This window comes from Jatropha curcas, chromosome 7, assembly GCF_041381405.1.
Source record: "Jatropha curcas cultivar XTBG-Jc1 chromosome 7, XTBG_Jcur_1.0, whole genome shotgun sequence".
NCBI classification, from domain to species: Eukaryota; Viridiplantae; Streptophyta; class Magnoliopsida; order Malpighiales; family Euphorbiaceae; genus Jatropha; species Jatropha curcas.
Genome location: NC_143157.1, coordinates 25,378,224 through 25,398,756, shown reverse-complemented (window position 1 = coordinate 25,398,756; position 20,533 = coordinate 25,378,224). Strand labels below are relative to the sequence as shown.

General features: G+C 31.4%; 3 protein-coding genes and 1 long non-coding RNA gene across 4 annotated transcripts; 3 read left to right on the top strand and 1 right to left on the bottom strand.

Annotated features, from left to right (window-relative positions):
- Window positions 1–110: 110 nt before the first annotated feature.
- Window positions 111–7,890, bottom strand: LOC105633101 (mitochondrial import inner membrane translocase subunit TIM50). The gene is made up of 11 exons (XM_089723792.1): window positions 7,623–7,890; window positions 4,698–5,261; window positions 4,477–4,565; window positions 4,278–4,314; window positions 3,612–3,673; window positions 3,408–3,521; window positions 3,017–3,121; window positions 2,800–2,898; window positions 944–1,115; window positions 684–786; window positions 111–574 (listed from the first exon to the last, which is right to left on the bottom strand). Exons 2-11 carry the CDS (start codon window positions 4,972–4,974, stop codon window positions 526–528), a joined length of 1,107 nt encoding a protein of 368 aa, XP_089579918.1. The 5' UTR covers window positions 4,975–5,261; window positions 7,623–7,890; the 3' UTR covers window positions 111–525.
- A 1,808-nt stretch (window positions 7,891–9,698) lies between these two features.
- LOC105633102 (uncharacterized) lies at window positions 9,699–10,253 on the top strand. The gene has a single exon (XM_012215639.4). It carries the CDS (start codon window positions 9,759–9,761, stop codon window positions 10,080–10,082), a length of 324 nt encoding a protein of 107 aa, XP_012071029.1. The 5' UTR covers window positions 9,699–9,758; the 3' UTR covers window positions 10,083–10,253.
- Window positions 10,254–12,179: 1,926 nt separating this feature from the next.
- LOC105633103 (uncharacterized) lies at window positions 12,180–13,230 on the top strand. Its single transcript, XM_012215640.4, has one exon. The coding sequence runs from the start codon at window positions 12,269–12,271 to the stop codon at window positions 13,013–13,015; it is 747 nt and encodes a 248-aa protein (XP_012071030.1). The 5' UTR covers window positions 12,180–12,268; the 3' UTR covers window positions 13,016–13,230.
- Window positions 13,231–17,081: 3,851 nt separating this feature from the next.
- On the top strand, window positions 17,082–20,204 carry LOC149495056 (uncharacterized). Its single transcript, XR_016321632.1, has 2 exons — window positions 17,082–17,304; window positions 19,929–20,204. It is a non-coding gene; the product is annotated as an uncharacterized LOC149495056 (long non-coding RNA).
- Window positions 20,205–20,533: the final 329 nt, after the last annotated feature.

The following is a 20,533-nucleotide window of genomic DNA, read 5'->3' as shown; positions in this document are numbered from 1 at the left end:
TCTTTCCCAGTCTGAAGAAGTATGAACACAAATGGAAATCTATTGACTAACCTAATTTTCAATTAATGAAAAGAAAAGATATAAAATAAATAAATAAATAACCACTAGCATTTTGTTGGCAAATTTGACACATTTCTAACAAAGAAATTATCAGCATTCACAAATCATAATATGTACAGTTGATGGATTCTCCAAACTTCTGAACCTTTGATAGGTTACACCAGCAAGAGAATGAGGAAGAGGGCACCCAAAATTGATCATGTAATTTTTTTTTTTCCATTGTTAATGTAAAAAAGTAAAATAGATAGCCCAAATACTCGATTGTATGTATATATTTAGTTTGTTGTATGGCAAAAATGACATATCTCATGCCCACGACTTAAAAATGAGGAAGAGAGTGATTTCATAAAAAATTTATGATCTTCTACCCAAAACTGCTTCTTGATAAGAATAAAAAAGGCTTCATGCTTTCAACAGCAGCAGCTTCGAATAAATCTCCTAAAAATTCGAACATTAGTCCCAACCTCAACGTCTGAAGAAGAAACCTTGATGATGCCTCTGTTCTTGCATTCGCCTGGAACATCAATTTAACAAAATTAAAATCTCATTATTTGGCTTCCCATACAAAATTTGGTAAAACTCAAACCAGGCATAAATGATAGGCAAGCAAGAATGTAACTCACTTCTGAGTTTCCTTGGAACGTTCCTTGAACTCTTTTGCAATATCCTGCCTTTCATAAGATGCTAGCACTTGTCTGATATCAGCTGGACTTGCACGAGCAACATCTGCATGCATACCAGAACGGAACTACATATTAACTGTTTATGTTAGAGATTGCATTTGTCCTTTTATATACACCCATTCGAGAAAATTGATTTGCCCCTCAAGGTGCAAATAACAAAGTATCACAAACATTTAAACTAAATTATAACATTTACTTACATTCAAGAAAGGGAATGAGATCCAAAAGTGTTGTATCCACAGATTCTTCCCCTTTCTCATCAATCTTAAATGGCTTGATTTGGACACAATTCTCTGGCTGAAGGCTGTTTTCAAATGCATGAGCACTCACATATATGATCTTACCTGGATCTCTATTGAGTTTTGAAAGATCCTGAAAATAACATTTAACATCAAATAGAATTATCAGTTTCACAAAGTGACGGCTCTAGAACAACAGGAAGTATTTATTACAAATAAACAAAATAAAATAAGCTTGCATCAGGGGAAAAAAACAAGTCATCCGAAGTCACTGCAAACACAGACTATACCTTTTTCTGGCAAGTGCCGACACTAAACATGATATCACTAACAAGGCTTAATTTCACCTATGTTCTCTAAATTTATCACCAAGTCACTCCGTGGTACAAAAACTCAATTGGTCAAAGAAAAATAATTAGAAGTCTTTGTGGACTTCATTAAGACACTACGACCTAATCCAGAACAAACCAGTGAATGAGGCTGCATGGCATTATTTTTGAATTTAATACAACTCAACTCTTCAGTGGTACCTAACCATTCTGCCCCTCTAGAACTTTTCCTACATCTTGCTTGACCTGGAAAATAGGCAGATTAGCAAACAGAATTGTCTTGCAACACGTTCAAGATGAGTGAGTACCAATGAGGCTAGTTCCCAACCGCAATCATGGATTTCAATTGGAATGTGCTAACACGCGGCTCTCAAAGCATTTTTATCAGTTTGTAGATCCTAACCTGATGCCTAGTTCTAAATTGTTTCTAGAACTTTTGGTTTTTTAACCTGGAAAGTGAGTGTCGAAGAGGAAGAGTTATAGAGAGAGAATGATTAGGGCTAACAAAATATTTTAGATATATTAAAAAAATTTAAAAAATGATGCCTCATCAGCCCTCATCCACCTGTTAGTGGCCAAATTTTAGCTCCAATTGGAACCCACTAAGAGCCTTAGTTATTTTTCCATAACCAGTTGAATTTAGGTGACCGAAGAAATCTTGGTATTAATTTTAGTAGCTATAAGTGAAATTAAGCTATCATCCAATGATGCATTTTAATAATTATAATAGCAGATGATGAACCAAAAGGGGAAGAAATGCCAATGAAAAAAATCTGGGAGTTAATTGTTTCATTTAGTGACAAAATTGTCTCTGTTTAATTCTTCCCTTATTTTTTGAACTGAAACCAAATATACAAACATTATATACAAGTGAAAAACACATGAACTTTCTTGTTCATCTCCTCATTCTCTATGCAGCACATTACAGAGCAAGCAACATAAATTAAGTGTTCGGGAAATTCTGGCTCTAAGTAATATTTGCTGTGCAAAATAATGCCATTCAACTAACTAGTGAAACCATGCTAATGACACTAGAATAGCTAAAAAAAACACTTCCACTAAGCAAACTGCACACAAGGAACTGAATCAGAATTTCAGCTACTTATCATTTGCCAGACAAGTAATTCCATAACAAATTTGACATGAATTTGTGAATGGTAATTCTTGAAAGGCAATACATCAACATCGAAGCCAGATCCTTTGTGATACAATAAGCAAGCACACAAGGGAGCTGGACAAGCAATAGAATTTCAATGCCCATCACGATAAGATATGCTGAAATTTGCTTTAAAATACCGCAAAACCAATTAAGAGAATGGGCAAGCATAACAGTAGTCAATAAAAACCAGAAACTAGTAGAATCCGACAATTTCAAACATATAATCAAATGTAAGATGCATTTCAAATACACATTTCAGGCAATCAGTGCAAATGAACGAAAACATTTTGTGGTGGAACGGCCCAAAGAAAGCAATAAAAAATACATACTCTAAAGTGCTTGCCATCCTGATACTTGGTAGCACTCCTTGATAGTCTATATCGTATATAGTGGTTTGTGTCCAACCTTTCAACAACAGGATCAACAAACTGCACAAAAAAAAAAAAAAAAATACAGATGAACTCATAATGAAAATGAATTTGAGGTATTAGGAGCAAGGTCAAACGAAAATAGGGAGTGAAGTGACCTAATATGGATTAACATTACCATATTCAGCTGGTCAGAGTACACAACAATTTCATATAACCTTCCAAGGTGTTGCAAGAAGTCATCGACCCCCGGCCTTTTGAAAGTCCGCCAGCCTCTATCACGCTGTACATGCCAGAAAAGAAGAATCATTCTCTCAATCATATCAGATATAGATTCTTCATGCACATATTGACAAGACTAACTGTGAGTTCTAAATTTCCTATGCAAAACAGAAACAGACACCAGAGGGTTAAACAGAATTTGACAATGTGAAGCCATTACTTGTGAGACAATATACCGGAACCAAATGAATTTTATAAGAATAAATGACATCTAAAAAGCTTCAAATTTTATCATGAAAAAGGTCAGAAGATGCTAGCCAAAATCATTTCCCCACTAGAGGCCTTACCTTCCAATCACTGTAAATTATCGTCTCATTAAGATCCAAAACAAGAGTAAAAACATGTTGCTCGGAGGGATGCAAATCAGGCAGAAGCTTATCTGAGGTAGGTTCAGTAAAACCCTACATAGAGCAAATAAAATTCAAAATAGTAATAAATGAAGAAAAATGGATTTTAATATAAGATGCTGCACATAGCATTATTAGACTCACTTTAACTTGCTCTTCAATCATCCTCCTCAGGTCCAAATAGAGTTCAACCGCTTTAGCAGGAACTGACATATCATAGGCAGACAAATGACATCATGTTATGCCAATGATATTAAAAAATCAAATTAGAAGTGAAATGGTATTTCGCAAGAATGCAATAAAAGTACAGCACAATATCATTATCAATGGTATTGGAAGTTTTTGAACCGAGATTAAAGTAGTATCATTTTCAAGAAGCTCCAACTAAAACTTATTATACAGGCAACAAGTCATTTAAATGATTTGTTACCTATAGGATAAGTCCAATTTGGAGATTCTTGAAACTGGTACAACTGCAATCTCGATTAAAAAAAATTGCAATAGTAAGAGGAACACGTATCTTGAAAATAAATATATAAATAAAATAAAATCCATTCATTTCTAAACAATTAAATTGGATTCAATTCCTTACTTTGAATTTGTTAAATACATGGCCAAGAATGATTTTTTACCATCAAACTTTTTATCTAAACAGATCCACATTTCAATTAGTTTAGTTGACAAAATACAGTAGAGTATTTAATTATTAGGATAAATTAAGCAAAGTATTAATTTTCACATATATATACACCCTACTATCAATAAATATCACAACAAAGCTTGCAGAGACAAAATGGTAGGGGATTTCACCTGTCATCACAGCAGAATAGAGCAAAGCCTGATACTTCTGCACAAGAAAATTATTAAAGGTCATTAATTTTGTGTCATTTTTTCAAGTATTATTGTAAGGATAATTCAACAACCACTAGACTTAATTCCTCAAAAAGATGGTTAAAGAAATGAAGCCAGCCTAATATTAGACATAGACAAAACTTTGAATTAGAGTAACCTCAGTGGAGGATGCATCTTCACCAGCCTTACAGTTTGCAGCTTCTCTCAATACCTTTGTTTTCTCCTCCACTTGATCCAATGAATAAGCTGCAAAATATCAACAAAGTAACATTGGTTTCAATTATTAAGATTCAATAATCGAAGAATCAAATTAATCTTAGATAATCAAGTAAATGCATTTGCAAATTCATTTAACCAAAACAAAAAATTAAAACAAACCATATGTTGCATAACTAGCATAACCAGCAGCTCCAGTGAGAGAAGCAATAATCCCATACTTCAAAAAACTCCAACCTTTCTTCTCTGAGCCCGAGGCTGCAACCTCAGCTGCTGGCTCAGCTTCCTGCACTACCGTTTCTGCGGCTTGATCTGGAATGATAGATTGAGAGGAGATGATAGACTCTTTGCCTATGTTTGAGCTAAAAAGTTGCCGATCAGGTTTCCTATTTCTCAGTAGTATTGATAAAACGCGAGATCGAAGTGCAATTGAAGCCATTGTTAGGACTTTGCAAGGTGGAATTTAGGGGTTAAATAAGATTTTGAGTAAGTATGTGTGGAATTTGAGAGAGTAAAGAAAACTCGAGTGTGTTTGGACAACTTTAAAACTGTAAAACTGGAGAGGGATAGAAGTTCTGTTGTTTGATTGGCAATTACATAGATATCTTTTGCAATATGGCTCAATTTGCCTGCTGAATTTAGGAGCAATATACAAATAGCCCAAAAATCAACTTTTTGTATGATTTACCTCTTGAACTTGAATCAAAAGAACAAAAAGCCCAATTCCTGAAAAAATATATTTGATTTAATCAAATATAGTAAAAAATAATTAAACATTTAATTTAAATCAAATATAACTAAAAAATAATTAAAGAAAAAAATAATAAATATTTCGCAAACCAAATATTCAATATAATCAAATATATTTCTAATTCTATAATTTTTTTAAATCAGATATTTTGTTTAATTATTTTTTAAATCAAAGGCAAGAAACTTAATGTTCGGCAGTAGAATCTGAGTAAACTTAAGGCCATAGTCCTTGGTAAGCCTAATTCAATGTTTAATCAATTAACTATGCCCAGTACGCATAAATATTCACCTGGCAAGCCTTATTCAACAATAACAACCACAATAATGATAATAATGGTTTTCCTTTCCAAGGCCCATTTCATATGCAATTACATATGTTCATAATTTATCAATTATCATATATTCACGGACCTATCCACACGTTCCACAGATCACATTCCCGAGCTTGCCAGTCAAAAATCCCATACATGCAACTATATTAATTAAAATAAAAGAATATAATGCATACATAAATTTATTTAAAGTAATTAAAAATGCAAATGCATGAATTGACTATATATTATATATAGCTACTCACGGTTAGTGGTGAAAATGCAATCTTATTATTGTCTTTAGTCTGAAGGAGCTGAGGAGGAATGTCAGAATTGATTTTCAGATATTCATTTATTATAATTCTAAACTCGACCTACAGATTCCGACAGAATCTCCCTAAACTGGACTATTCCCCCTGTTTGGAATTTACAAAACCAACAAACATATCACAAAGTCCATCCATCGGGCAATTCATATTCATTTAGTCCCATCCGCCGTCTTCACAACACATCACATTATAACTCATTACTCAATTTAACTCAATACTGTCAATAGCTCATTCATAATTACATTCCACATACTAAATTATTATTTCTATCTTATTTAGTCATCAAGAACATCATATAAACATTCAAACTCATTTTGAAGTCAAAACTTAAAATTGTCTCAGAATAGGCTATATTCCACATAAATTCATATTAATGCAAAATAATTTAATAATTTCAAGTTACTGGTCACATCCTAATTAAGCCAATTACCCCTTTTTAATGCCAAATACTCAGTTTTGCTCTATTTACCATAATTGATTATGAGTGTTTTAGCCCCAAGATTCTCAAACACACAAACCTTAGTTGATATTTCTGATATTTCTGAGTCTATATCACTTGTTTTTACTAACCTAAAGTGGAAAGGAGTGTTAGAAGCAAGAGAGAAACACTCTCCTTCTCACACCCATAAGGTTGCCGAACCACCTAGGTGGAGAGGAGAGGGTTTCTTCCCTTCTCTATCCATTGTTTATATAAAAGCCTTCAATAACCAATCATTCTAGCCTATTTGCTGCCATAACTTCCATTCCCAATGTTAATTACCTCTTTGGGCTTCTATTGAATCAAGAAATGGGTTTGATTGTCCATTTTTTTGATATAATATAGAATTTGATATAATATATAAGGCATCTTCCGGATAATTCAAATCGAAGCAATTGGATGTCCGACTCAAGCTTATATGACATGACCGATCAATAGAAATACTCCAACACTCCACCTTTGTCATTAAGAATAATGAATTACTATTTTAATCCATATGAAGTTTTACCATGATCAGATTGTATCCATTGAGCAAATATGGATTCGATCAAGATTTGTTTCTCCAGAGTACCAAAAGCAATAGGTTATTCTCAAAGTCTCCAATTCTTCTATTTAAACTCAGATTCTCCAACTAACTCTTAATTAACTATTTTACTATAAGAACCTTAATTAAACAAAAGGAGAACGCTAGATGCTACATTATAACTTGAGAAATTGGAATTAGATCATTTACTAACTAAGAATATAACTGGTAATTATTAATTAGCTTATAAATGTTAGAAATTATCCTGACATTACCTGCCTCAGTTCAAATTGCATCAAAACCAATCCATAACTGCTGCCATTACAAGAAAATTCCAACTTCTTTACAGAGATTACAATTTATATATTTATTTGTTCATTATTTAGTAAGAAAATATAGTACCAATTATACCAAAACGTAGCAAAATTCCTAATTATCACGCACGAACAGCAGCTAGACAATCCCTAAGTTCCATAGTTTAACAAACTTCTTAAACTAAGTGCAATGACTAACAAGAGAGGAGAAGAAAGTGTTCAACTTTTATTATTATTCTCACAAAAAATTGGTAATTGAAGCAAAATCCCCAAATTAGTAATTCTAAAACCCTAGTTTCAAATTTTGTTAAACCCACTAAACAGCCACAAAACCTTTTGAATTTATGCATGAGAAAGTAAAAAGTGACCATTTAGAGCTCACCTAAATATCTAAGGTCGCCGGTGATGGTGGTTTTAACCGGCTATGACACTGCCTTCGTTCCTCTATCTCTCCCCGTTCGTGCAATGAGGAGTTAGAAAACGCAAGAAAGTCGCACCAAATTTCGAGCGGAAAATCGATCACCGTACTAGGAGACCGTAGCTCACCGTTCCGTCTCCGGCAAAGGAGGAAGACGCAGAGAAGAAGTGCTGCGTTCACAGCAGCCAAGAAGGGGGAAAGAGTTGGGTTTTGGTAACTTTTCCGGTTTGATTAGCTTTTTTCTTTGATTTTTAAGTGAGATTAGGTCGGTACATTGGTTCGATTCAATTAAAAGGTTTTAGCCTTCAAGACCCATGGTCTTTGATCTTTGGTTTGATTTCAGGATAGTTTGGTTCAAATATATTCAAATTTAATGATCATATTTCATATACTAACAGTTCAGTTTGAATTTTTATGATTAGTATTTTTTTTGGATGCTTCGTTTATTGAATGTAATTTATTTATTTTGAATTTCGTTACTACTTAATAGTATATCACTTGTTTTCAATAAAATTTTTCGATTTATATAATTTTTCTTTCTTAATTTTTAAACTTTTAAAATAATTTTTATTAGCTAAAAATATTAAAGAATATTTTTTAAAAAATTGTGATTTTTATTCTTTTGATGTAGGATTAGGAAATAAATTATAAGAAAAAATTGATATTTAGATAATTATATATTGCTCTCAAATTTAAAAATAATTTAAATTTTATTAGCTTTCCTTTTCTTTTACCGGAAAAAAAAATGTCAACCATACCATCGTGGATAAAAGGATTTGGATTAAGGAAGTTCCTTCCATTATCCTTTGATTTTACCCGATTCCTTGATCGTGGTTTAATCCTTTTTTTCTTCCTTAAAAAAATTGAAGGAAATATATTTCAATAATGTTTAAATAATTCTTTTTTTTCTACATTAACCTTCAATTAATTACGTTTATTGACACTAAGGTATAACTTAATGACAATTGCATGTACGACATGACAAAAAGATCTAGCTTGGAATCTCTTTCATCCAAATTATAACTACTAAAGGTTTCAACTTGGAAAATTATTTGTTTAATTTAGATAAATTAAATACTTATTAGATAGTTAAAAAATATAAAAATTATATGTAATAACTATGCATTCAATTGATATTTTATATATAAAAATCAAAAACTCTGAAATTGTTATTAGTGCGATGTGTAATGTTATTAAAATTATAACTTTAAAAGCCCAACAAGTGTTTCATAAAATTTCAAATACCAAAAATTTTTTTTGAAAAGTATACATATGATTGATTTATGTATTTGGTCTATAATTATACAAATAATTTACAATAAGTCTCTCATTTTACTCTATTCAATATAAATTTTAACTTAAAATCCTAAATCAATACTTTTTGTCATTGTATACAATTAAATAGTTCTTTTCGGTTTTGTAACCATCCCCATGCTTTTGTCAATATCACTATAATAAATAGGATGATAAATATCGATGAGACGTGATTTAATTGGTCTTTTTATGTCTAGAAATAAATGTATGGACTCTGACGCATGAGCTTTCTGGTTTGAGTTTTTTTTATTATAAAAATTATTATTAATTTAATGAATGTTATTCAAAGAAGCAAGCTACCCAGCTATATAGCACAAAAATATTATTCCAATCCGTTGAACATCCCACAAAAAAAAAAAAAAATAGCATACCAAATAATTCCCAGATAATCATACCAATGTCACACTCTCAACAACACCACGAAGATTAATCCATCAATGGCAGCCACTTGAAGCAATTGAAAAAACCCTACTGGTGGCTAATATTTCTCCGTGCTGCTGATTTCAATGAACCAAAAGCGACTATCAACTACCCAAATAACTATAAACCCTGAGCTGGACAATGAGTAGCTTCATCACAATCTCACTGCACATCAAGCAGCATTTATGAATACCTTTAATAATAGAAGAGAGATATTTTAAAACAATAAAAAATCTCTTTTTCTTTTCTTTTTTTTTTCAATTTTTTTCACTATATATAGATGTCCTAATGCAATTTGCTCTTTAGAGCTTAAAAATTCTTGAGCTCTAAATTGCCTTTTCTTTCTCTTCTCTCTTTAAGAAAAAGATGGCTTTAAAATGGCTTTTGAACTCTGCATTTACTGAAGTTTTCTCTGGTTATGGCATGGTCAGTAATAGTGTTGCTGTGCAGAGAAGTGAGGTTATAGCTTGCCCAAAGAATAATAATGGAGAAGTAACGAGAAAAGAAGAATACCCAAATGGGTTTCAAGTGCCTCTTCACTACCCAAGGTACAAGAAAGCTGATTATGAGAAGATGGAAGAGTGGAGACTTGATATGCTTCTTAAGGAGTATGGACTTAGTTTTAAGGGTACCCTTCATCAGAAAAGGGCATTTGCTATGGGAGCTTTCCTTTGGCCAGACCAGCTTTGAATAATTACATGCTGCTTAATTAATTTCGAGTTCAATAATATATATATATATATATATATATATATATAGCCTGCCTTTTTAAGCTTTGATGATTAATTAATAATTAATGTATAATTAGTGCATGTTATATATATAGCAATTAATTAAATGACTTTTATTTGCAAGAGTAAATTTAAATCCAATTTTTAATCTATTATAAATTGTAAGTTTACGTATACTTCTGCAAAGTACAGTGTGATTATATTTGGTTGAGATATTAACTTTCTGAGAAATAAAAACACGTTAATGAAATAATTTTTTTTTTTCTAAAAATATAAATTATTATCTTCATACGATTAAGATTAAAAGAGCGGAGAAAAGTTTACAGTACAAACAACTTAATGCCTAATAAAAATCAGACCACAACAAGGTTGACCTGGTTGAATATTGCTACATTGCTTAAACACTAAGATTCAAACTTGATGATACCCTTCCAAGTGAAATTGGAATCACTTTCACCTGATAGACACGTAATTTGATTGGATGGTCATTTTAACAATTATTGGTCTGTTCATGCAGTTATAATTTAATTAATTAATTAATTAATAATAAAAATTTCCCTTTTTTCAAAAAAAGAAAGAACAGGCTGAATATTCTTCACCCTTTTGGGATGTAAAATAAAGAGATGTGGATAACAAATCTTTTTCAAAATAAAGAGATAGAAATAACTTTAACGTGTAAATTCCAAAATAAAAGCAAGTATTTAACAAATACAAAAATATTTTGTCAGATGTATATGTATATAGACAAAACTGTAAGTGCCGTGGTATAAATAAGCATGCATGTGGATAATTATAAAATTGGACCACAATTTCACTCAAATTTATTAAATTTGTAAAATAAATATTATTTTTTATGCTTTTCTTATACGTGAAGAATATTAAAAGAGATAGAGGAATGGAGGGTTGTGGAATAAAAAATCTGACAAATGGTTTAAATTTTAAAATTATAACTGTTAAAATAATTTTATCTGTAAAAGGTGGAAATACATATGCTGAAAAGGAAAAAGAAATAAAATAGGTTATAAATTGTATTTAAAGATATTTTAATATATTAAAGCATAAAAGATAACATGGAGTGAGAGATTGAAGGTGTGAAAGAATTATAAAAAAAGTACTATCAGTTTATAATTCGACATCTTTGGATATATAAAAATCTATTCACATTTAACCTAAAAAATAAGTGATAGGGTGATTTAAGTTGTTACAAAAAATCAATATTCGTACTTTAAATGTGTTAAGCATCTGAACCTGCGCTATAGTTTATACATACTCTTAATCTAGCTGGACATAGAGTTGGACAAAGAATTGAATCGATTAATTAGCTAGTGAATAAGGTATAAAGCATTTGAACATGCCTATAGTTAGTACATACTCTTAATCTAGCCGGACATAGAGTTCGACAAAGAATTGAATCGATTGATTAGTAAATTAGGTATAAAGTATTGGAACCTGCCTATAGTAAGTACATGCTCTTAATCAAGTCAGGCATAGAGTCCGAAAAGAATTGCATCGATTAATTAGTTATCAAATTACTGAATTTTTAAAGAGTAACTGAATTTTGAGCCGATCATATTCAATTTACAGAGTCGAAAGAACATTATAAATTGCATAATAGGAGTAATTCTCTTTTTTAGTTATCAAATTACTTACCGAAAACTTTTATGGTGTACGAGACTTTCTACTTTCAACGTAGGTGGAAAACAACAATCACACATGGTTAGTATTGTACGATGTTCTAATTAAGGCAAACTACGTATTCATTCCACACAATACATGGAATAGAGATGGCAATGGTTGCCGCTTAGGCAGAATGTTCAAAATACTGAGGAGTAATCAAATAATCAATAATGAGAAGGTACCTCCCATATGGGCAATCTTTATTTGTCACAAATTTTCAAACGGCACTTCTTGATTGATATGAATTTCTCCCTCTAAGCCACATAAAAACCAATAAGGATATTTTAGTAAAATTGCCTACTCCCACCTAAGGCAAGTGCAATGCTCTAAATTCTCCTCTATATAAGACATAGACTTCATGGGTTTTTTTTTATAAACAAACCACCTCAAAACCATCAAACTCTCTCTAAGTGCAAACTCCAAACTCCTTCTTCTTCTTCTTCTCCTCAAAAGAAAGCAGAAAATATCATGGAACAAGCAGAACACAAGAACCTTCAAACTTTAAGCCAATTTACAAGATACCAGTTCTTAAAGAACATAACCCAATTGTTACTTTCTGTATCAGTTTTTTCTTTAATATTATCAAACTCTGCTAGACTTTCTTTCCTCCATTCTTTCAACTTCTGCTTCTCTACTGTCCCTGTCCAGCTCTTTAGCCACACCATTGATAAGAAATGCTTGTTCCTCATCTGTAATGGACTTTTAGTTTTCGTTGCCAAATTCTCTGGTTTGGTTACTACTTCTGATGATAACAATAATGATAATTCTTCCTCAAAGAACTATAACAGCCATAATAACAGCATTGGCTACTCTGTAAAGAACTATGAAGATGATGAGCCACCAACACTAAAATTGGACTCGTCAAAATCGCCAATGCTAGAGAATACAGAAGATTTAATGGATCAAGAAAATGTTTCTGCTGCTGCTGCTGAGGTGGAAACAAGAGAAAATGATAAAGAAATAGAAGAAGAAAAAGAAAGTGAATTTCTTGTTCAAGAAGACGACGGTGGTCAAGAAGAGGTCAAAGAGTTCGATGACAAGTTTCTTATTCATGAAGACTATCAAGAAGAAGAAGAAGAAGAAGATTATGAGGAAGAAGAAGAAAATGGAATGTTGAGTACGGAGGAGTTGAATAAGAAATTTGAAGAATTTATTAGAAAGATGAAAGAAGAACTAAGATTTGAAGCCCAACAGCAATTGATTATGGTTAATTAATTAAATAATTATTATTATTATGGTAGATAAAATAATATTAAAGCAAGAAAAAAGCTCCAGACAGAGCTAGTTGCTTTCTTGAATTAATCGCTTGTGAATTAATCATAAATGTTTTTTCTTGTTGTTTTGCATTTCCTTTTTGTAAAATTTAGAATATCCTATTAAAATCAATGTATTTTGTAGTTTCAGTAAATGTAAAAACTTTTGTTTTTATATATATTCGTACACATATCTTTACCTTTGGACAATTCTTGCAACTAAAATTTACAGACAAGACCTCAAACATTTTTTACCATGGCTCATGTTAAATTTATTAATTAATTTCTATATTTACAAAACACCACAAAAAAAAAAAAAAAAAAACTATCAGTGCAAATTTCTGATGTCAATTCCGCCGAGATCTCTTCATTAGTTGGGGGAATAATCTGCACGAATCGGATTTTTTGAGAAACATATCGAGAGAGAATTGGATTTAATTAGACAATATGTAGTTGGTAAACAATGATCGGGTTTTTTAGCGATCTAAGTTATAGATTGTAATTTGAGTCAGAATAAAGTTGATTATAAAGTCAACCAATAAAAGAAAAACCTAACTAATAAATAATTAATTACGTGTACATGTTTATATATCTAAACAAAAATGGTTCTTATATCATTTTTCCATTTTGATTGGCTTTGAAGGGCCAAATCACAGATGATGGTGCTTGGGAGTTAATTATTTTATTGTTCTAATTATGTCAGGCATGAGAGTCCATATATATGATTCTGACAATGATAATAAAAATAGTAATGAATTATTATTATTATTATTATTTACTACCAGCTGTCCCAAAATATTTTCTTTAATTCTTTTATAGTGTTGTCTGAAAAATTAATTCTTTTTTTTTTCTTCTTGATACTATGAATTAATATATTAAGAGAAGTGCATGACAAAAGAATAATGAAGCTTTCCACGTGGTTCGTTTTAACGAAGCCAAATAACCCATAAGATATCATAAAACTTACCACCATAACCTCATTACGTGGGAGACAAAAATAACCAAGATGTGACCAACCAAAAATTCAACTGTAAATTATTTCCAAACCGACACATGTCATCTCAGAATCTCCCTTTAAAATAATTTGGGAGTTTCCAACAGCCAATTCTTTACATTGTAATGTCCTTATTGGTCATTATATTTTTATAATTTTATTTTTATTTTTATAATAATTTTGAATTTATAATAGTCAAATTCTTCTTCTCTATACAAATTAAGAAAAATTTTAGTTGTCAAAATATTCCTTTTGTTAGTAGTTTCATCTAGCAATTGAGTTAATACCTTGTAATACACAAAATTGAAACTTTGAATGTTCATAATACCATAATAGAATGATAGGATGCAACTCATCTTGATTAATATTCTTATTAGTAAGTTCAACCAATATGTTAATTTCCATTTATCATTAAATTTTCAAGTATTTTTTCATTTGTACGGGAAATAAGAGGTTTCAGGTTTGAGATTTTTAGTTCTCAACCAGGAAATTTTTTACTAATTTAGTACGTAAAGGGAAGAACTATTCCTACTGCGTAATGTATAATGTTCTTTCGGCTCGTTAATCTTCGTAACGAATCATTGCAAACTCAGATCAACATTGTACAGTATGGAAGATATAAGTGGCTGGAAGAATCCATACTCCATAGGGCTCTTTACACCTATGTGGTTATAAACTAAGGAGCTCTCGTTTTCACTCCTCTTTGTGGATTCAAATCATAAAGCAAGTTAATGTTTGTCTATCTAGTTGGGTCGTCTTCTCTTCAAAGTCACATCACATTATACAGTGAATCTAGAAAGAACCATTCTTTTTCGGTTGGGATTATAGCAGTCTTGCTACAGTGGGACCTAACTTATGTATATACGTAAAAATGCCAGCTTATTACACATATCTTCAAGTGGAAGTAATGGTTCTTTGCAACTCTGTGGCAACTTACTGCAAATTTTTATAAATCCCTAACTAAATTGAAATTTAATCCGAAATCTTTTGATTCTAAATTTGGAAGTATCATAAATTTTGACCTTCAGATTCCAACCTGAATGGTAAGATTAATGCTTTGGAACTGTTAAGTTTTATGTTTGATCACTCTTCTCTCATTTTTATATAGATCATAACTTCTATTTAGCTGAATTGCCATTTAATAGGTCTTGAATATAATTTGTGATAATATATATTTAGAAAATTATAATTATGTAAATTTATTTAAATCGCAACATTCTGAGTGCAGATTTATAATATATGACATATCTCATGAAAAAAAAATAAAAATAAAATCTAATATCCAATAATAACTTTAGAAAAGGAACAAATCATTGTGCATTGTCCAAAGAAGCTAAAAAAATTTGTACTTGTTCTACCTATTCTATATAAGGTGTACCCCATGCTAGGTTTGGTTAAAATCAAGAATCGAGAATGGATATTTGAATGAAAACTTGCACAAGCAAGAAAGACAATGGACGGTGTATGATTGGCCTAAAAAAATTGATTGAGCAATACTAATATTGTATGATCAATCATAAAGTGGGGTCCTAAATTATGACAATAATTCAGTTTGAAAAAGATAGAACATGCAAGAACGATATTTTATACACAACATTAATCATATTATTTGAATGAACACTTTTAAATTATTAAGAGAAATTCGAACAAGACATAATATATGAGTTTTAATAATGAATCGACGTTCTAACTGTGTAATCAAGAGATGTACAACCCTTGTAAGAAGGGTTCATACAACATCCTGCCATTTTGTTGTTAACATTTATTATGTCCTAACACATGCAAGAGTACGTAACTACCAAATGATGAGTGCAGAAATAAAATCAATCTTGGCCAGAAACCCTAATTTAATACCCTTTAAAAAGGGTTTCAATTTAGTCCTTGAATTTTGTTCTATGCACATTAATTAGCTCTTCTATGTACATCAAAACCATAAATGCAATAAGGTTATCTCGACTCAATTCTCTATATACGTACAAATTTAGCTAACAAGCTTGAAATTGATTGCAAGATATACTGTGACAACCGACAAGATGGTTTCATTAACTAGCCACTTTTATTTATATCAAGTTGAAATTTTATATGTCCACAAAATATTAAGCAAGTTGGAGATTTAGCAGATAATTATAGCCTAATTAGCCTAAAAAAATATTACAAAAAGAGAGAAAAAAATTGAATTAACATTATAAAGTAAGAAGTAGCTAGGGTTGTTCTAGTTCGATTTGATTCGGTTTGAAGTAAATATTCAAACCAAACTTGAAGTGAGAGTTTGAAAAAGCTAAAATCATACTGAACCATCAAAATTTTCAAACCAAACTAAACTTTTAGTTAGTCGCACTTTGGTTTGATTTAGCAGTTTGAGGTGGTTTGAAGGAAGAGAAATTAAATTTCCTCGTATATCTACTTAACAAAAAAAAAAAATTAACACTGTACTAAATATGGAAAATGAATTAATACGAATATTGATGTATAAATTTTTTAAAAATTAATTTTGTTTTACATTTATTCTGAATGAGGCCCAAAAAAGATAATATATTTAATAAGACTTTAATTAAGCAAATTATAAATATAAATACAGAATTTAAATATTGATTTATTTTCATATTTATTACTAAGAAAAATAGACAATTAATATAGTTTTGATCATATATAATTTTTTACATATATACTAATCTATTTTCCGTGAATCTTTAGTATTTAAATTTTTTTATAAAATAAATATATAATTAGCTAATTTATTGAAACAATCCGAAAATTTAATTTCATAGAATTTTCATTTAAAAATAAAATTTTTATTTCAACCAATAAGATTACACCAGCTAGTATTTTATTATTGCTAAACTAGACCCGTAAACCAATTTGATTTTTTCGAAAACCAAGCTAATTGAGCCAAATCATAGAATTAGACCAAACCGGTTCGAATCGAACCGGAATGGTCTAGAAGCCCAAGATTTTTCTTTCTTTTCTTTTTCTTTTTTTTTTCTTTTTTTTCTTTCTTTTTTTCTTTCCCCTTCTCCTTCCTTGCGCCAGTGCCAGCGCGCGACCTCGCTGCCTCTCCTCTCTGGTTTTCCGACCACCAGAACCAGCGCCTCCTCGCCGTCGACTCCTCGCCGCAGCAGCCCGCCTTCCTTCCCTTCTCTCCGTTTCCGTTTCTGGTGAGCGCAAGAGTCACAGCGAAGCTGGGGACCTTAGCGCGATCGAGACAGTCGCGTCTCCGTCCTTCCCTCCGAGCAACTCCGACTATACTCTCCGGCGAGGTAAGTTGATTATCCTCCCATTTCACTCCTTTAGAAATCATTTTGCATAGATTAGGCGATTTAACGCAGGAATTGATCAAAATGGGACTTAGGGATTTAAGAAATAAAAATTGGGATTTTGTTAGATATTGACATAAATTGCAGTAGTTGGCTATAGAACTGAGTTCTATATGAAATTTGCTGCGTCTTGGCGTAAGAATTGCAAGATTTAGGAACCAAGGTACCTCCGGCCACCATAGACGGCGGCGACAGCGGTGGATTCGGTGACTAGAATTCCTCATAGGCAGTATATACCAATTTTTACATAGAATCTAGTTTTGCAATTAGTTTTGCACTTTGATATTGTATAGTGTTCGAATCATTAGACGACAGAAATCGAAAATTAGTCTTCTAAGCCGTAAATATCACAGAAAGTTAAATTAAGGAGGGGTTGGTAGAAATGCAGTAACTAAGTTATTGGGTATTCTAATCACATGAATAAATTGGTTGTTAGCTTATTTTGTTAGCATGACTTGAGATTAAATCGAAGTTATACTTGGCTTATTAAAAGAAAATCTAGGATTTAGTGTTGTAAATAATTGGTTATAGGTCCTGAAATATAAATAGGTGCAGTCAAACAAACCATTTATTTGATTGTGATTAAATTTGAAGGGTGAAAATCAATGATGGGTAGGCATATAAATAAGACTTATTGATTCAATTTAAGAAATTATTTTGTTTTTACTTATTAAGTAATTCATAGTAAATTATGGATTCAAGATATTGATTTTATAATTACTGTATAACGAAGAATGGTGGGTTGATAATGATAGGAGGATGGGGATTTTATTTAAAGTTCTTTGCCTGGTGGATGGGCTGCCGATCGTTCTACGGTAATTTAAACTAGATGTTGAGTATGATTAAGGAGAGATGTTGTCGGGTGTTCGGCGGAATATTTAAAAGCTAATAGGCCAAGTGTATTATTAGAAATCATTAGTTGACTAATAGAGTTATAATAGGATACGAGTTACTATTGATTAAATTTATGGGTGCAAATAAGTGTAGTACAAAAACTTAGTAAATGCTAATAATTATACTAAGATAAGATGAATAAATATTCTACTAATAAATCAAATAGATTATAAGTTAGAATTCAAACATTGATCGAGAAATCTTAAACACATAACTTCAACTGGGAAAATACGACAATTGCATTTAAGATAGTATACCATTTGTTTGAACTATAGGATAGTTTATAAGCTGGTCTTTAAAAGATTTCGATATTATTTCAGCAAGTAGCATTGTAACTAGAACATAAAATTGTAATATCTGTAATTGTGTTCTTATATGTATATAGATATATAAAAGATTTCATTTATTTGTCAATTAGCTAAAGAAGCTGATTATATTTATGTGAAGCAAAGAATGTTCAGTAATATTATTGGAACACGTTTGAAGATTATTATAAGTTGTGAATTAATAGTTGAATGTTGACATTATTATTTGGATGGAGGAAGGGAAATTTAACTGTTTGATCGCCCGACGGATGGGCTGTGTGCATTGAATGATTAATATATATATATTATTGTGATATTTGAGTAGGTAAATAGCCCAATTTTTAGGGGAGGTGCTGCCGAAATTTCGATAGAACTTAGACTAGTCTTAGTTAACAATATAAAGTAATAGGTTTATTTAGAATAATTCTATAACTTAATACATAGTAAATAAAGTATTCTAATTATTTTACTATCATCTATTTACTTAATTATTCAATTACTTATTTATTTTCATTGTTATTGTTTATTTTCATTATTATTATTTATTCTATCATTGTTGTTTATTGTTAATATTATTTATTTATTTGCATTTGAGTATGAATGTCTAATTGTGTATTGCATTCCGATGTTTAACTTTGCAATATTTCTGCAATTAATTGCAATGCTTGATTAGTTGTGATGTGACAATGCCTTGCTTTGTTTGTGTGGAATTGGGATGAAGTGGGTCACCATGGGTTTGTGAGACTGTTTCTGTTATACGGATCCTGATTCTGATTCTGTTATATCCTGATTCTGTTATATGGATCCTGATTCTGTTTCTGTTAGCCGGGTAAATGGGAGATCGGCGCCCCCGTGTGCACCTACCGTTACCGTTATTGTTAACCACAGGCTGGCTTCTTTATTGGGCGCACCGGATAATCTAGATTTGATCGCAGCCCGCAGGGTGGCCTCCTGTTGTGAGCGCCTGATGATCTAGATTTGATGGAGACGACCGGGTTGCCTCCTGTTGGTATGGAAAAGAAAAGAGAGAATGGAAAAATAATGAGAGGGCTGGTCAAGTGAGGATTAGACCGGTCGGCCAGTATGGGGGATCGGCTCCCTGGTGCACATGTGAGAGGATGAGCCATGTGGGAGGACGGCTCATCGGGGGTTCGGTGACTCCACTGACTAATTTCCACGTGATGTGATTATATGAAGATGTTAATAATTGTGAGTGCTGGTGATATGCCATTTGTGTGACTGGCTGTGTGAGCATATACCTAGTCGGATGACTAGGTTGATATATTTATACAATTGTGTGAATGCGTGTGTTGTGCAATAATTATTATTCATTAATAAACTCACATCTCTTTTGTTCAAATCTTTCAGGAAGTAGCATTTTCTAAATCCCAGCTATAACTCTGCTCTTCGCCGTTAAAAAAGAAATTCGCTAATTTTAGTATTGATCAATTAAATAGATAAATGTCCGAAGACTTATATGTATACATCCGTCAGTAAACTCCGCAGTTATAGAACTTGTATACTTTTAAGTTGTGTATTATTATAGATGGAATAATTCTGTGAGCCTGTATTATAACTATAGTGTATTGTAAGCAGGGGAATTTGTAAATGTTTAAAATTTTATTGAGATAGCAAATTTGTAGTGTTTCAGGCTTACTACGGGCCTCGGGAGCCTTAAGCTTACCTGGGCCCTAGTGCCGGTCTGGTCCATGGAAATGGGTCGTGACATTTATAAGAAACTTTATAGTTTAATTACTATCCAATATAAATTAATCAATTCGAAATAAATTTTCATTCAAGAATTGAATTGAATGATTTAACACATATATAAATATATGTTTAGTTCAATTTGAGTGGTTTTGATCCAAGATTAATAAGTTGAATTAAAAATTTAATTTTTAAATTTTACAAATCAAATTAACTCATTAATATTCTAAAATTGCATTTTAAATCGATTTTAATTTAATTGGTGT

Excerpts from the sequence above, each read along its gene's own strand:
- LOC105633101 (XM_089723792.1), bottom strand. The coding sequence starts at position 4,974 with ATGGCTTCAATTGCACTTCGATCTCGCGTTTTATCAATACTACTGAGA. Across the intron at positions 3,522-3,611 it reads TGATTGAAGAGCAAGTTAAA|GGTTTTACTGAACCTACCTC; the intron begins GTGAGTCTAATA and ends TGCTCTATGTAG. Across the intron at positions 787-943 it reads TCTCATTCCCTTTCTTGAAT|ATGTTGCTCGTGCAAGTCCA; the intron begins GTAAGTAAATGT and ends GTATGCATGCAG.
- LOC105633103 (XM_012215640.4), top strand. The coding sequence starts at position 12,269 with ATGGAACAAGCAGAACACAAGAACCTTCAAACTTTAAGCCAATTTACA.
- LOC105633102 (XM_012215639.4), top strand. The coding sequence starts at position 9,759 with ATGGCTTTAAAATGGCTTTTGAACTCTGCATTTACTGAAGTTTTCTCT.